The 17,183-nt window shown below is 40.7% G+C and overlaps 2 protein-coding genes across 7 annotated transcripts in view; one reads left to right on the forward strand and one right to left on the reverse strand.

The window, feature by feature from the left end:
* The window catches only part of LOC139113325 (pseudouridylate synthase RPUSD2), a 105,215-nt gene extending 92,407 nt beyond the window's left edge, over positions 1 to 12,808 (reverse strand). Inside the window, exons 1-5 of one of the 4 annotated variants that reach the window (XM_070674407.1) lie at positions 9,560 to 11,858; positions 9,252 to 9,456; positions 8,891 to 9,163; positions 8,541 to 8,815; positions 6,897 to 7,082 (exon numbers count right to left, since the gene is read on the reverse strand). In XM_070674407.1, the coding sequence (XP_070530508.1) occupies positions 7,007 to 7,082; positions 8,541 to 8,815; positions 8,891 to 9,163; positions 9,252 to 9,456; positions 9,560 to 10,476 (1,746 nt within the window). In that variant the 5' untranslated portion in view covers positions 10,477 to 11,858 and the 3' untranslated portion in view covers positions 6,897 to 7,006. Of the gene's footprint in view, positions 1 to 6,848; positions 7,109 to 7,932; positions 8,222 to 8,540; positions 8,816 to 8,890; positions 9,164 to 9,251; positions 9,457 to 9,559; positions 11,859 to 12,619 lie in introns of those variants that run through there. The other 3 variants (XM_070674406.1, XM_070674405.1, XM_070674404.1) reach the window with 3 other exon arrangements.
* LOC139113323 (zinc finger FYVE domain-containing protein 1) lies at positions 12,038 to 16,883 on the forward strand. 3 transcript variants are annotated; one of them, XM_070674399.1, is made up of 7 exons: positions 12,038 to 12,211; positions 13,219 to 13,698; positions 13,776 to 14,093; positions 14,186 to 14,558; positions 14,804 to 15,062; positions 15,157 to 15,607; positions 15,695 to 16,883. In XM_070674399.1, exons 1-7 carry the CDS (start codon positions 12,190 to 12,192, stop codon positions 15,907 to 15,909), a joined length of 2,118 nt encoding a protein of 705 aa, XP_070530500.1. In that variant the 5' UTR covers positions 12,038 to 12,189; the 3' UTR covers positions 15,910 to 16,883. The 3 variants fall into 3 exon arrangements, with proteins under 3 accessions (XP_070530500.1, XP_070530503.1, XP_070530501.1); XM_070674402.1 differs by having other exon boundaries at positions 13,776 to 14,042; XM_070674400.1 differs by lacking the exon at positions 12,038 to 12,211 and adding an exon at positions 12,800 to 13,041.
* Positions 16,884 to 17,183: the final 300 nt, after the last annotated feature.

Here is a 17,183-nt window from a genome sequence, read left to right on the forward strand (position 1 = left end):
TGGCTACAATAACCGCGCGGGCGCGACAATATGCCACGACGTAAATATAGTAATCGTCTAATTATAATGTGACGCCAGCGGGAGAGCGTAAATTCAGAGTTCTTCCCCGTGGACATCAATTGCAGTCAGATTGCGCCGCCCACGCGAGGCGATTTAAACTGATTTAGGATAAACCGTGCCGCTTCACGGACGGAGGGAGGGATATTTCCCACGGAAATGTGCGGTCTACCCTATCGCGGATAGGGCCGTAAATCAGCTTCACACCCATCACGTTCCTTCACGCATCGCGCGCCTTCCCCGCGAGTGACACACGTGCCAAATTACATTCGCCACCTACTCTCACCGCGGGACTCGGCAATTTTGCAGATTCGAGTAGAGAGAGGAGCTTCCTATCCTTCCTGCGCGTCGTCCCAATTTTCGCGATCTCATTTTACGGGAAGTCGCGAATTACGAGACGAAAGAGCTCTCACCTCAGCTTAACGGGATTACGTTCCGATTTCGCCCCACGCGATTAATATGCGCGGTATCTTCGTGCCGGTATGACGTAATAGGTTGAGCGAGCCGTGCGAAATTAATGCGGCGCGGTTAAATAAATGTATCGTAAATAAAGAACGTCGGCGATACGTGCGACTCGTCTAATCTCGCAAAGTTTTTCCGCATCGCACGTCCGCGTGCCAAATCGCGACTTCGCGCACGTGCGATACGTACGTAATCCGTCGCGACCTTCTTGCTTATCTTCAATGCCACCTACGTATTCGCAAAATGCACAGATCGAATCTCTTTCACCACGGGGTGTCGACGCGCCAAAATTAGCAGGTGCAGCGCCCCGACGTGAACTTTTTTATACCGACGCTGTTCCTCGCAAGGACACGCTAGCCGACTGGAAATTAACGAAATTAATTGCAATTAAAGCTGCGACTAATTCCGACTATAAATTGGCGGCGGGGAAGCGTTTAACAGTTTCCACGACGACACGACGAGAGTCGCGATCGAAAGAGTCGACGGTTCTATCTTATCGTCGAGATCGGAAGCTATAAGCTTCTAATTATTCATCATATTCTATGCTTCGCAGCGACGACGATTAGAAATGCAACGTCCAGTGTCAATAGCACGGCGACTGAAGCTAGAAAGTTACGATTCAAGATTCGTAAGAAGCTTAGAGTTCCCGAGGCTTGAGATAGATTCCGAACTGCTCAAGCACGACGATACGTATATCATTCAAGAAAATCCAGAAGCGACGGTCGGCACGCGAACGCGACCTTGTTCGATGTAGATAGAGTTCTTCTAGTTTCTAGGGCCTCTCGCTAATCCACTAGATAGAAAGATGGTTATCTAAACATAGCCGTTGAACGCGATTTGTGGACGGATATTGTGGTCATCGCTCAGGTTTAATTATTATCATCGATCGCCCTCGCGCTCACTATTCCTGATCGAAATCTCAGCGATAAGAAACCGAAATGTCTATTACCTATTTACCAAATAAAGCTATCGACTAACGCGAATTAACTTCTGCGAATAATCTTTGTGCGAAGAGCGCTTGTGAGGGATTAATTAACGTTTAATTTCGCGAAAGGTACGACGCCACTTCATCGACTAGGATCCTATTTTAGAATTTGCGACACTTTATCCGGCACGCGAAGTGTGACTTATGAATAATTTAGCAAGTACATTATTCACGAGCAAGAGTGAATTAAAAAAAAAAAAAAAAAAAAAAATGAATAAATTGCGCCTAATTGCACGCGCGATGCACAATTCGATATAACGAAATGGATTCATCATTAGCTCCTTCAAATTCATCGTCATTAACTCTCTTCGGGATTTTTCGTTCAGTCGTTATTAGTCTCGCTATTGTCCCTATTAAAACGGAATTAAAATGCGTTATTACGATGTGTACGCGCAATTACACGGCAAAGCGCCTCCGAGCCATTAGGGAGCGGCGCTCGCCTAGGAAAGGAACAAAACTGAAGTTAATAGGCCGTTCTTTCGGAACGGGCGAACTGTAAAGGCTTAACAAAGCGGTCGGAAACTCTTTCTCCCCCGTCGCCCTTTCTACATCGATATTGCTCGTCACGTTGAGCCGACCAATTTGCAGTTTGCCTCTTTTCAAATGCGATTCCATCCGCGCGTGCTATTTCAAACCTAGCTTCATCCCCCTGTATAAACACCGCATGAAAATCATCGTTGGGCGGACGATGTGTCGCGTGTTATACAAACCGATATGTCGCGCTCTTCGTGACACACAATTTTAATTCCCACGGATACGTAATAGTTTCGCGAATATACCGCGGCCTGCAATTTATCGAGGCTCAAACGCGAATATGGACTGCCGTTTTTTCGATTATCGCGGTTAGATTAAACGGACGCGAAAATTCGGCCGTGTCGGGCCGTGCTTTTGAATTCGACATGCTGCGCAAGTAATTACGCGACAGGTGCGTACGTATCTCATTCTGGCGCTTACACCGTAACAAAATTCCCCAGTTTACGATTGTCGCGCTGCGTCATTATAACGATGAGAAACGCGGGCTTTACTGCGTTTTACTGGCCACTAAATAATCTATTTCTCTCGCGTTTACACGCTCCGCGTCCCGGGATTGTGTGCGGGGCATGCGTGTGCCTCTTAGAGACGAGACATCGTGCATCCACGGACCTAAAACCCGAAATAAACTGCAGCTGGAGCTGCCTAGATCCCTTCCTTTGCCGTCGGCAACAACGCTTTTATTGATCTATCGTCCGCCAATTTCATCATTGCGTCGGGATATTCCAAAAATTTCGCCGTAAACGTCGTCGTCCGCATTAACGAGTTTATGCACCGTAAACGTCCGGCATTAATCATTCACGTCTTGAGTTAGTTAATCATCATCGTCGTTATTGCGAAGGGAAAAGGGCGGGGAGAAAAAATATAGGAATGATAAGAATTGCTCGGCGCATTTAGAATCAATCTTTTCCTGGGAGTAATTTTAATCGCGCAGAAAAGATTGCATCTCGATAACGTAGACGCTAACATGTAATAATAGAGCTAATATCGGCGCGTATTTACCTTGCCGTGGATTATCGAAGGCACGGTACAAATATACCGTGATTTACGATCTGATAGTTAAACGGCAAGTCAGCTCGAAGCATGATATTTCACAGTCAAGCAAATTTTCTCAGCAGCGCTAGGTGAGTTAATTTAATCTTAAAAGCAAACTAAATCACATGACATACCCTGTCGTCGTGCTGATTAATATAGAGCGGACAATACACGATGCGTTACAATTTGCATTATAGAATAGCCAACTGCATACGCGCGTCGGGAAATTATTCATTTGTTCTGGTTGCTCTTAAAGAAATTTCATCGAATACTATTTTGCACTTTCAGCTTGCACCGGACGTTTTTCAAACCTCGCACGAGTTTTCAATTATCCACCATCGTTCGCGATTATGAAACAATTATTATTTTATAGGTGTGCTTGCGAAATAAGGAATCTAGTTAAAATAAATTAATTCGACAATTGTTCGTGATCGCCAGAAACAGAAGGTGCGCTGAAATATCAAACCCAATTAAATCGCGATGAACCGAGTGACCCGTGTGTTTTAATTGTCGGAAGTCTGACAAAAGCGCACACCGGAGCCGCGGCGTGTTGCGGCTTCGCTTATTTTATCATCGAAACGTGTCGTCGCAATCGCGGTCGATTTTTTAACTTTCGGTGCACCGAGCAGATAGGATTTAGCCAACCGCGTTTGTCGCTTATCAAAATTTGGCCGGGACGTGTCAGCGCCGTCCGATGGTACGGTCCGAACAAAACCGGGGATATATATTTAGTGTGGCGAGCAGGTGATATGACACGACACTTCGACAGCCGCGTTCGTTGTTAATGCGACGCGACATCGTGAAGAATAAGCGATTTGCTCGCAAACCAATCGAGTGCATCCTCCACCGCTTCTTCCTCTCTTTCTCGCTTTCTTACTGTTTCTCTAGCTCTTCGCATCCCCCTTTTAATCCCCACCACCTGAACGCACAATTATGAGTTTTGGCAGCGGCGCGTCGTCCCGCTTTAATCGGTCCGTTTGGAAAATATCCATGCGTTGTTTAAAGAGAGAATTATGACCGACGGTGGCTGGCATAGATCAGACAGCGACGACGATATTCGTGGCGTTTTCGCGCACGTTCGCCAGTAGAGAAGTCCATTATCTCTCTCATAACACACTTTGGCACGAGCGTACAGAAAAAGCGGTCCCTCATTAAGGAACAACTGCAAAGGAATCGACACACTTGCGCGCGACGCTAATGAGGAAATTTAGAGGGAGCGAAAAGGAGTAAAAAAGGAAAAGGTGGACCCGACTGCGCTCCGTCTCGGTCGGCGGGCAGGAAAAAAAGAAAAAAAAAAGAGAGCAGGACGTTTCACGTTCGACGGAAGTGGCTGGGAACAGTAAAACTCGCAATACGTCCCGCCGATGCTTTTGACCGGCACACGAGAACGAGCGTATATACACACGCGCACGCGGGATGTTATTTGCAGCCGCGAGGCAACCGTTTTCTAGTCCTCCCGAATGATTGATCGTTCTCACCGTTATACATCTTCTTCCGTCTCTCATATTCTGTTTCACCATTTCGCCCTTTCAACCCCCGCGTCGCGGCTCCATCTCGTTTTTTACAATTATCTGCCTCAGCCGCGTGTTAATTACGTATACAATTATTCTCGCGCCCAAGTATCAACGCGATGACAAACGAAACCCGAAAGAATTCACTCGTTGATGCACGCGCGAGAAACGAGATCTTTAAACGACCTTAATTAGCAACCGCGTGACTTGCTAACACCGCGAACCTACCCCTGACATCAAACTCTCTCGCATTTTGTGCGCTTTCACCCGCCCGCGCGGCATTCCGACTATTCTTATCAGGCCCGCACTCGTTTTCCATGTGCGCCAACTACTATCTCGGACGGCTATTTTTGCTTTTTGCTCAACTTCGCAACTCAAGCGGGATATTTTCGGAAGTACCGCCGCGCGACACATTGTACGCGTTGTAACGTTTTATCTTGGCGCTATCGGCCGCCACGACACCGACAGTCCTCGCGAACGGTCGACACGCGACCTGACAAGTAACCGGGAGACACACCACGAAGATGGTGCTGCAGATACTCTGAATATACGCAAAATCGCGCGATCGTGACTCGACAAAGGATTATGCATTATGCACGAATCGCATAATCGACAATGTTGCGAAATGATTTATTAAACGCACACCGTTCGATTCCGCTCCGGAAAAAATTGAAATCTGTAAGCGCGTATTGTTTGAATGACCTGTTACTCCCGCAACATATACGTTTCCGCGCGCTAAATATATAAAACTTCCACCACAGCGATATCTTTTGTCCACGTGAAATATAAAATATCCCCTTCCTTTTTTTTCTCTTTTTTTTTTTTGTCATTTACTATTCTTTTTCGCGCGGGAGGGAAGAGAACTCCGGGAAATCCTGTTTCACGGCGATGCCATTATTTGACGTGACAATCATTTATATACCATTTACAGAGAGGCTTATCGCGGCGTAATAATTCAACCGCGATTTTGCGTCCCATGCCGGAGACGAATATTTCAGAAACGAGCGATTATGCGACGTGGGTGCCTTTGAATAATATATTTTGCCAAAGCTCCCCGAGCGAGGCGTCTCGCACGCAGAACGGAAAGCAATCAGGTATTAAAGCGTTTGTGCAGCGCGGTATCGAACTTTACCGCGTCCAACGGAAGAGAGAAAAAAGAGAAAGAGAGAGAGAGAGAGGAAGACAAAAAAAGAGAGAAGAGAGAACGCACGGGAACTCTTTGCAACTGAAAGAAAAATGTGGAGCGGAATAATTTAATCCGCCGCCATGTGATCAACCGTAAACTCGTGCTTTAAAATCGTCCCCTGTAGTTTTTTTATCGTTCCTCGTTTTGTAACGGCGGCCGACGTCGAACCGTAGCCAATTGAAGGCTTCTCTGATCCCACGACAATTGCCGGCGATACATAGGCTACTGTATTTGCTAAATATGTTATAACGTACTTCGCGCGTTTCGAATAAATTTTTTAAATCACCCGCAAAACACCTGTACGCGTTTGACCGTGCAGACACCGCAAGGTTCGTACGCGCAGAAACGTTTGACCTTGCATTACAAGGTAAATCAGTCTTGGTGTACAAAGTAAAATGCTTCTTATTGAATTAATGTGCAAGCATGTGCAACAGATTGAAATCAGACCAGTCACATACAAACCGGTTTCTTATTATTTTACTGCCACGTATATGTATAATAGTATGCCGATAGAGAAAGAAAGAACTTTGAACTTCTTTTATGATTAATATGACTAATATAATTATGTGCAATAAAATTATTTTATCTTGCGAAAGCGAGAGAAACGAATCAAATCCAATCTTAAAAAAATTGGTGCGACCCGTAAATTAGCTGTTAATTAAATGGAATATCTCTGTATCAATTCGGTAATTAACAAATATAATTTAAACCGAGTTCGTAAGATAAACGAACGATACTTTTCATTCGACGAATCAAATCGAGAGATCCCGTCTCACTCAAAGGAAATTACATATACGTAATAAATTACACGTTATTTTCCGCGATGTTATAATTTGAAAGATTAAAAAAATAAAATAAAATAAAATAACGAAACGCAACTTCCTTTCTACGGGGATATTATTTCAACTGGCAGAGTGTCATTACGATTCCGGTAATATTCCGGTAATATTCGAAAACTTTGTAATCGGCTTTCGCAACTGGCTTCGCCGTGTAAAATCGTCTACGTTAATGCCAATACGTCTAAGCCAATGTGTGGAAGGCGTGTTGAAAGCGATCGCAACAAATGAATGCTGGGACTTACCTCCTCGTCGGAAGGCGGCTCCTCATAATCCGAGAACGTGTTCTTGAAGACAAATATGCAATCCGACGGCTCGAGGTAGCGCGCATTGCCGAACTGTGTTTGCCCGTCAACGGATTGCGTCGATGCGGTCATCTCCACCATGTCGCAAGATGAATCCGTCAGTAAAGATGTCCTCGTGCACTTACACACGGGCCAAACGATTCCTCTGCCTTGTCGAGGCGGCAACTCGAAAAACTGCAGCGGGAACAAGCAGCAAGTAACTAAAAATAAAAAAATAAAAATAATGAAAACGCTGAAATACGTCTTGACACCTTTGTGCGGTTTTTTTTACGTTCTAATTCGTTACGTTAGCCAGAAAATAAACCTCCCACGTGGAGGACAACATATTTGAGAATTACAAAAGATACAACCGCGTGACATCACAGTTTTCGTATTAACGCTCGACCGTCGCGCGTCGAGTCTTGGCCGTCACAAAAGCGGACCGTGTCATTTTTGTCATATGGTCATGAATATGCATCGCGACATCGCGAATACGCAATTAGCACATTGCCGGCGACAGCTTGCTCTTCCCTCGCCCCGCGATTAATCACCGCGTCTCAATATCAAAGCGGCGGTTTTATCTCGCTCGACGACAGGCAGCCGCGATTAATCATTAAACGAGCAAGACGAGAATCGGCGGCACCGATCGATGCACTCGGCCGCGTTGGCGCGAATGACGTTTCCATTCATACGAGCCGACGAGTGCACATGTCAACGCGCGCGAGCACATGGCCGGTGCGCCGAAAGGCGGAGAGGGGGAGGGAAGGGAACGACGCACCTGCCGCGAAGCTTGCGACATGAGAGACCGAGGGTTAAGGAAACGATTCCCCCGCGAAGGATACGCGCGAATTCGCGACCACGGGACCTCTTCTCTGGGAATCAAAACCGCGTGCACGCATGCGGTGCACATGCCTGCGTACGAACTCGAATACTTTTCAAGCCGCGGGTTGCCGAAAGTTCGTAATTTCCAGCAAACGTCCTGCGTTACATTAAAAGAGCATTCGGGCGCGCGATTTCGTCGAATGACGCGACGAGAGATACTTACGTCTGCCAACGAAAAACCAGAGCGACCGACTCGGCGATCTATGAACGAGGTTAGGGTGCGAGTCGGTAGACACGCGGAGTACCGTGAAGTTCCGTTTCAAAGCGACCGGCTGCAAGTACGTTAACGCGAACGCGTATTCGTAACGTGCACGATGAGTTGATACCACCTTTATCGAAAACTGCAATCTCAGAATTGTTTTCATGTCCAGTGCATGACCCAACACACGTAAAGACGCGCCACACGTTCCGAACGATCACGAGTAATAAGAGCGCCACGAAGCACGAGCAATGGCACCCGCAAATCTTCCATGTAGCGACATCTATCGTGAAAAAATGTTTAAACAGAGAAATGTTTAAACCGTCGGTATCGTAATTCAATCAGTACGTAATCAAACAATCTCGTTTTAAAACTCTTCTACAAAAACTATTTAAAAAATTATCTAAAGTAAAAATCCAACGCAATCAAATTTTTTAATCGGATATATTTCAATAGAAAAATATTCAAAAGTTTATAAAATTTATTTTTATAAACGTATAGACTTGCACTATGTATCAAAGCTACGATTTTATGGAGGGACTTGTGATAATGACAAATAATGCGAAACTCACAGCTCCATAACTTCTTCTTTAGAAGCCAGTCCTACAGTGGTATTAACGTCTACTTGCGTGAGAACGGCGATATCTTTCGGTCTCAACGTGATATTCCCTTTATCATTATCGGGAAATTTACATTCATTTACAGAAATATTTTTTAACAAATCAGTCAATTTGCTTTCCACTGTTATATTCTCCGTATGAGATACTTTCTCAGTTTCTATTACTATAGCATGTTTAACATGCTCGAAGGTACATCTGGTCGCAGTGAAACGTGCATTGTCATTGAGCTGAAAATATATTATACATTTATTACAAATATTCTAAAGAGCAACGCAGTGATTGAAACTAATAAGTGACTTTACCCGTACACCCTCGCAAGTTTCAAAATGACAACTATTCATAACAACTTCGCCAGTACCATAAATAATGACAGCAGTTCCTAATCCTTGGAAAGTTGTGTTCTCAAGTACTAACTTCGCTCCTGGCATAACAACTGCACCCCATTTAGCACTACTACTTGTAGTGGCATTAGAGACATGTATTCTGCAACTGTTTACAAGTACAGTACAGTCCTTTCTAATGATTATGCCTGCTTGCAGGGTTCCCAAGTCAATGCAGATATTCCTTAATAGTATCTGTTGGATTTTATGACATAAGTTAAAAAACATTAAATAATTAATAACATAAAACAAAAATATCAAAAAATTTTCTACTAAATCATACCTCATTGCCAGATAAATCAAACAAGGATGATGACATATCTGGATCAATTGGAGAAATTGTAGTATTCTCTGCTTTAGAAAGTCCAATAATTGTACCTCCTTCCTGTAAGCCACTGGAGCCCTTAATCAAATAATTTCCTTCACCTAGCAAAATAGTATCACCAGTCTCGAATATTTCCACAACATCATCCAAATAATTATAGATTCTGAAATATTATCATTGTAATTTCTTTGTAACACACTATATTAAAATAAAACTATTGTAATAAATAGAATTTATATCAAGTATTTAATAACATTAAATCATACTTAATAGGTGTATCTTCTGACAACATTGTTTGAATTTTACTAGAAAGTTCCTGTAGTTCTTTGACAACACCTCCCAACCACACAAGATAGTACATTTTTCTTCTGTTTTCATTATTGTTGCACTTTTTTCTTCTATTATACGATTGATTTTTTCCAAGCAATCCTCTTAATGAAGGATTCTCCAGCAGATCCATTTCTGCTTTAATTTGCTGAAGCCGAAAATGAAGCTTCATTAAGGCACATGTTTCTTGTGCTAACTCTTCTGGTACTTCATCTTCCTGAAAATCTTCAGGTAGCATAGCTTCATATGTTGAAATCTTCTTCTGTATCTCTTTGCTCTCGCTGATTAATGATTTAATAATGTCACACGTATCTTTATTAATAACTCCGTTATTCATGTCATAAAACAATCTGATCCTACGCTCCAAGTGCTGCTCCACCCAATCAATATTATCGTCCTCGTCTTCATCCCATGGCATCCACAAATAGTTGTAAAAGAATCGCAAACGATCCACACAATGTGCAGTGCCTACTATGTCTAAACTATGATTTTTCTGCTCAATAGTAGGATACAACTGAATTAATGGGACCTCGTGTTCCTCGGGTAGGTGTATGTCATCCTGGACAGCTGTGATTTTTACCAGAGCATTTAACGTGGGGAAGTCCATCCCCAGAACCTCTACCTTGACAATCGTCGGATAACGAATATTGTAATTTTCGCACGTGATACGCGGTATCTTCCACAGCGCTAGCCAGCCGGTCGGTTCGATGACGAGCTCCACGTCGCAGATCCATTCCGTCCGGATGCTCGACGCGGGCATTATTCTCCCACGTACGGCCAGTATGTTGGTGTACTCTTCTAATCTTTCGGCAAGAGTTTTCTCTTGGAAGGTATAAACATTCGTATACTCGCCCATTTTTTTATATGTTGTACACACACACACATATATGCACAATGGAGGTGCGAGTACACGAGTTTTCCAACGTAATCGTTAAATTTTAAAATAATCACCACCACGTTTCGAAAGTCTCACGCGGTCGTAAGCGACACCGAGAAGACGCTGCTGAAAACATCAAGCGGCTCGCATCCGGCGAAAACAGAATTGTTGATAATTCGTTTGACTATCGGTAAATCAGAGTCTACTTTAGACGATTCGCACAAGAAAATATAAATTGATTCGCATTTAGCGCAATCCTCGACGTTAAATACGACGTGCTTATTCGCAAAATATAGAAATTACTTAATTAACAATTTACATATCAATTAATTTTTAGCACTTAAAACATTCGGGTCGGAAATTTAGTTTCGAGTCATAAAAATACAAGAATAATAATATTCTTATATCGAATGATAAAAATTAATGTGGAATATACTCCACGAGTTCATTAAAGGTTTAATTGCCAGCAACAAACGCCGCCTTTTTTCATTATTTCAATCTGCTCTTTTCCAGTTTAGAATTGCAATCAGTTATGAAGAATATTTTTATAAAGAATATCTGCGACATACCGTCTCATCACTTGTCAATTATATTAAACGACAACGTTAATTTATTATATATGCATTATTTAAAAATTGATGACGGAAAATCTTTCTGCTTATCAAAAATTCGATAAGAAATGATGAGCTTATGATATTTTTTCTTCAACACAAATTACACAACATGTATCGATAAACAAATAACGCCGATATGAAACATCGATATAATTACGTAATTACTTCTAAGTCAGCAATTTTAAATTCAAAAATCCCACAGGATGTAATATTTTCTATTGTAATTACAAATAAATTAATTTATTATCATACGTTGTGTACTAAGGTACCTGTCCTATAACAAATTAATATAGAATTTAAATTAAATGAATAACCTATAAGAATTCGCGAGTACAAGTAACCTACAATATCATTTTCAATTATTATTTATTATAATGATTATAAATCGCATATTTTTTATATTTATTTATCGATTAATTTAACGCAATTACGTTAAAAAGACCGTTTCTCATATGTCTCTAATAATAAACTTCAAAGTATATACATTATATGTTTGCCCTGAATTATCTGTTTATCGTGAATCATCTCTTTCTTTAGAAACGAGAGGCAAATCATGGCACATTTTAACATTATCGCGCCTCGATATACGATCCCCGTAAATCAATCGTAAAATATACGCCGTGACATGTCATCCCGATAATAGATATCAATTAAAAAATTACCTCGCTCGATCCAATAGTCATTAAATGCTGTTGCCACTCCTACATCACGCCTTGGTCGCATATAAAAGCGAAGTGATACTCGCGTGCCGTTTCACCGACCTTGACCGAGTGGGGCGATGGATTTTATAAACAAATTGACGTCGTATGATTTCAATATTTCGTTGCAATCAGTTCTAAGAGGGAAAAACAACGGCTTGACGAGCCGACGCCATGACATCGTAACGCAGAGCGTTGATTCGAGCACGAAGACGAGCCGCCCGACGTCGTACTCTTTATCGAGCCGCGAGCGCGGCAAGTAGTATGTACGTTTAATTATTCGGTATAATTATTATGAACATTGAACGACTGCCCGGCCAAACGACTAATTTGTTCTTTACATTTTCAACGTTTCGGGAATAAAAAAAATTTTCTGGAACATGAAATTAATTCACCACAAAGGTACGTAAAGTTATACTATATATTTAAATAATTTATGTAACAAACCCGTGCAACAAACTTTTATCGAATAAATTTTTCTTTTTCTTCGTTAATAAACAAACATAGTTTAAATTAAAATGACGAGCCGAGTAATTTTAAGTGACGAGAGAAATCAATTTTCGCGGTTTTAAATTCGCAAGATGCTCAGCCTGCTTTACAGGTACTTTGACACTCTGCGTAATATGTAGTTAACTTCTTGCGAGTCTCGTAACAAATGTTGCTCGAAAATCGTATTTGTGACAATTTAATTCAACGCGTTCTCGTATTAATCAAAATTAACGTTTAATCTCCGGTAAGGGAAATTCTCACGAAGAAATATACGCAGAACCACGTGTATATAATGTGCGCGTGTGCAAAAATGAAACTTACTTGTTTCTGCGCACGCTGCGCTACGGGTGTCCTGTATTTTCCTGTATGTAAATATACCACATGACATGCCGCGTACCCTCGTTCCTCGTGACGGGCGTTAAAATCCGTTAAAGTTGCTTCAGTCGGAAGTGCGCTTAAACGTTACGACGGTTTCCGCGTGGAGTTCGAGAGCGTCATTTGCTCGTTCTGGGCACGCAATCCAAATCGGACAAGGAGTGAGATCATCCGGTGCGGCTGTCGAGCCGCCTGCCGCCCGGTCGGATGACTCAGGTCGGCAGAATCAGGTGCCGGCGGTCGGGTTCGATCACGCACGACTCCGCAATGGCGATGTAATCGTCGTGTGTCGATTTTCCTGAGTCACGGTCCCACGCGAGACCGATCTCCGTTTAACGCGAAACGCTCGCTGCATTCAAGAGCGGAAGGTAGGTAGATCATTTCCCCGCGCTTCTCGTCTCGTCATTTACGCAGTTGCGCGCGCGACCATGGATGGCCGTGCGGCTCAGCTGCGTTTGTCCACCAGTGTGTCGACGTCGATGATGTCACTCCGCGACAGTCCTAAACATCAACGATTCGTATTGTTGATTTTCGCTTCTTTATAGGTACGTACCATCCGGGTGGTATCATGAACACTGGATGCTGGGAGACCTGGGATGAAACCTTGGAGGTCAAACCATTGGATTCAGCGATCATGAAGAGCCTGGAATATGATTCAGAAAAGCTACCCGAGTTTAGTCCTAACTTGTTCACTGTGAAACAGAATCCCCTGGTGAATTCCTGTCCAAAGTGCCATAATAACAACAAGAGTTTCATGTTGCTTGATGGACTAGAGAATCTGCAGATCTCTAATCCAGATGAGTTTCTGAAGAAATTAACCTGTACAAAGAACAATACTAAAGTTAAAGTTCTGTCAATATTTGGAAATACATGCAATGGAAAGAGTCATACTATGAATCAGGTATTTTTTAAAGGCCAGGAGGTATTTCGAGCATCAAATGAGCAAAATTGTTGTACATTGGGCGTTTGGGCAGCATTTGACCCAACTCTTAATGTAATTTGCTTGGATACTGAAGGCTTAGAAGGTAGTATATATTTTGTATTATTCTTTTCTGCATAATTGCTTGTATCAAATTCGAAAATTTTACATTGTTTTGTTTAGGTGTTACCAGTTGTGAAAATGAGCGAGCAAAACTGTTACTAAAAGTACTGGCAATCTCTGATATTGTGGTTTATGGAATCTTTTCTGAAAGGTTAAACAGAGATTTGTTCATGTTTTTGGGTACTGCATCACATGTTTACAGCCAACACTTTAAAGCCGCCTTACAAACGATTGGACAAAAGGAAGGAATCTCTACCTCATTGAGCCAGTTTGGACCAAGTATTATAGTGTTTCACGAAACTAAGCACACCGTACCTTTAATCAACAGTACATATCACCACTCTCTCAGACCGACAGTAATTTCATCTCAGACTGAAAGTAATTTCGATCTGAGATCTGTACTACGATTTATGTCGCTTTGCTTTTAACATGTATTTTAACGTATATTTATTAATTTTTTTTTTATATAGATGAATCTGAAAGTGCAGAAGACATTTTGAGGACCAGATTTGCGCAAATGAGTCTCGGAATTGACGCTTTTAGCTCAATTAAATACATCGGTTTACAAACTGTTAACAACGTAACGGATTACCAACAGTTGCGAATCGCAATTGAGAACGAATTGAATAATACAACGGTTCGTTCAGCTAGAAAACCGCATTTAGTATATAACGCGCTCAAGAATCTGCAAGATCAATTAACTTGCGAGACCGGAAAAGTTTCCAACACTCTTTTCCCGGAACAGTATTTTACTTGTCCCTTCAAATGTTTAAGTTGTGATACTGGCTGTACTAATAGTATGGGACATTTGCGGGAAAAACAGCCACATAGTAGTAATGTTAGGTTAGTAGATATAAGTTTTTTATTCTTTAATACTCAATTTAATATAATTAAAATAATATACAGGACATCCTATAGTAAACGGATACTTTTTCGGGAGTGAATAAAACTCGTTGAAACGAGAAAAAAAAATCCTATGGTGTTTTATATTTTTCGCGATAAAAGTTGAGTTCCATAAAAGTATCTGTTTGCTATGGAATATTCTGTATAACAATTTTGTTTAGATTAATGGTGTTTTCTTACAATAGGTGCAAATACCAGTGCCAGTATGAAAATTTGACATATATATGTAGAAGATGTTATAAAAATGGAAAAGAAATTGAAGTAACTAGGCGATATTACGAAGAAAATCAAAACAGCTGGTATAGTTTCGCTAAAAATGCCTGGTCTGGATATGTCATAGATTGCTCACGCTGTGGAGAAATATATAAGAGCAGACAGTATTGGTATGGCAATAATGCAGAGGATGTTGCCATTCGCAAAAAGATTACGCATGTGTGGAATACGGTAAATATCGATAATAAATAGATTTTTTATAAATATCTTTATCTCTATTTTTTTATAAAGTTGTAATTTTTGAACAATTTTATTCTTTTTTTAGTCGAATTCTATAAGTTCCCAGAATACAGCACAATGGGTTGTCGATGGCGTTTCTTATATCACCGAAGCCGTCACAAATGTTTCTCTACAACCTACAAAAGCACTGAAAGCCTGGGCTGCGGATCAAGTAGCACCGTCTTATTGGCGGCCAAATAACGAGATAAAACATTGTTATCAGTGCAAACTTTTATTTAGTCTTACGGACGACAAGCATCATTGTCGCGATTGTGGAGAAGGTTTTTGTAATCAATGCTCATCAAAAACGAAATGTGTGCCGTACAGAAATTGGTTTTCGCCCGTTAGAGTTTGCGATGCGTGTTACGAGAGAGACACAAATTGCTCCAGTGACGATTCTCTTGAACCTGGAATCGAGGACGTCGGCGTGCGAAAAGTTTCGGAGCACGTAGTATCGACATTCAGTGCCGTTGGAACAGTTATTAATTATTCCAAATGTAAGTAAAATTTTTGCATTTATTATTATAATTATTATAAACTTATATAATTCTCAGGTAAATTTTGAATATTTTTCATTTCTACAGCAATCATAAAAGATACTGTACGACCGTCTTATTGGATACCTGATGCGGAATTAATTAATTGTTGCGTTTGCGAACGGAAGTTTTCGACGATGCTTCCTTTACACCACTGTAGAGCTTGTGGACGTGGAGTGTGCCAAGAATGTTCGCAGCATCGTAAACCTGTACCTCGTCGTGGATGGGATTACCCAGTTAGGGTATGCAACGCTTGCGTTTAAAATTGTTTGAAGGCATGTGTCTAAAAAAAACAGCCCAAACTTGGTTGTTTAAAAAAAAAACGTTTTTAAAAGAAAATCGACTTATTTTATGCAACTGTTTTATAAGGTAAATAGAAATTTTTTTTACTTAATTGTAAAAAGTGTTTCATTTGAATGGCCAAATCACGCAGTTAAAGTTTTTTAAAACAAATTTTAATGCAACTTAGAATTTTTATTTTCTATATAATTTTATGAAACGACATAATATTTGTGCTAACATATATGAAAAATACAACCTTATTATGTCTCTGTTTTAAACATTAAATTATATAAATAACGTATACTTAATTTATATATTTAATATTAAATATTTTTTAAACTTTATATTAAAAAGATCTATTTTTAATAACCTCGATTAAAAATTAGAGACGTCGGAATTTTTAAAATACATAGTATTATACCAAAAAGTTATTTGGAAGCTGTACCTCATTTAACTTAGTTTTTATAATTAAAAAATAATTTTGTAAACGTGCGAATGTACACGAATGTATGATTGTGCCATAATTATGATTATTACTATGTGAAAGTAATTTGCTGAAGTGTATTAAAATATATTAAAGACATGCATTATCTTTAATATACAATTTTATATTTCTAAAAGATGTAGTTTGACATTACGCGTAAAAACTGTTCGGTGGACGGCTGGTTAGAGATTTATGTTAACTGTAGGAAATCGTATACAGCGTTAGCATTTGTATATATGTACAGTACTATAATCTCTTCTGGTAACAGTGATTGACAGCTGTAGGAAGAAAATCGTTTACAAAATGTGTAAATCTCATGGCTGTGACAATTGTAGTACCGTTTGGCATTTGAAGACGTTTATTCGGGTGAGACGGTCAGATTATGCATCTCTAGCAATAGAAACTGTTACTTTAATTTCGTTCTGTCTTAAGATAAGCAGCTTGAAATAAAGTTAAAATTCTCAGAGCAAATCTCGTTTTACCTGCAGCATAATAATATTTTACTGTAAAATTAAGTTTTTGTCTTGCATACCGTTATTCGCATAGTTAATTAAGTTCGAATTACAATTAGAAGAAGAAATTATTATTTTAAATTGAAAATTAAATGTCATCGAGAGTGTGTGCATTTTATTTAAGAAACTGCGGGATTTTATACGCCTGAGGGCTGAGGCTAAGAAAATTGATTAGATCTTTATCATCGCGACAAGGCGATCCGTAATTTTTAAATCAGTCCGCGCGTATGATTACCGATTTGAGGTAAAGGATCGAACC

The sequence above is a fragment of the Cardiocondyla obscurior genome, linkage group LG02 (assembly GCF_019399895.1).
Source record: "Cardiocondyla obscurior isolate alpha-2009 linkage group LG02, Cobs3.1, whole genome shotgun sequence".
Lineage (NCBI taxonomy): Eukaryota > Metazoa > Arthropoda > Insecta > Hymenoptera > Formicidae > Cardiocondyla > Cardiocondyla obscurior.

Excerpts from the sequence above, each read along its gene's own strand:
- LOC139113323 (XM_070674399.1), top strand. The coding sequence starts at position 12,190 with ATGAAATTAATTCACCACAAAG. Across the intron at positions 13,699-13,775 it reads GGATACTGAAGGCTTAGAAG|GTGTTACCAGTTGTGAAAAT; the intron begins GTAGTATATATT and ends TGTTTTGTTTAG. Across the intron at positions 14,094-14,185 it reads AATTTCATCTCAGACTGAAA|ATGAATCTGAAAGTGCAGAA; the intron begins GTAATTTCGATC and ends TTTTTTATATAG.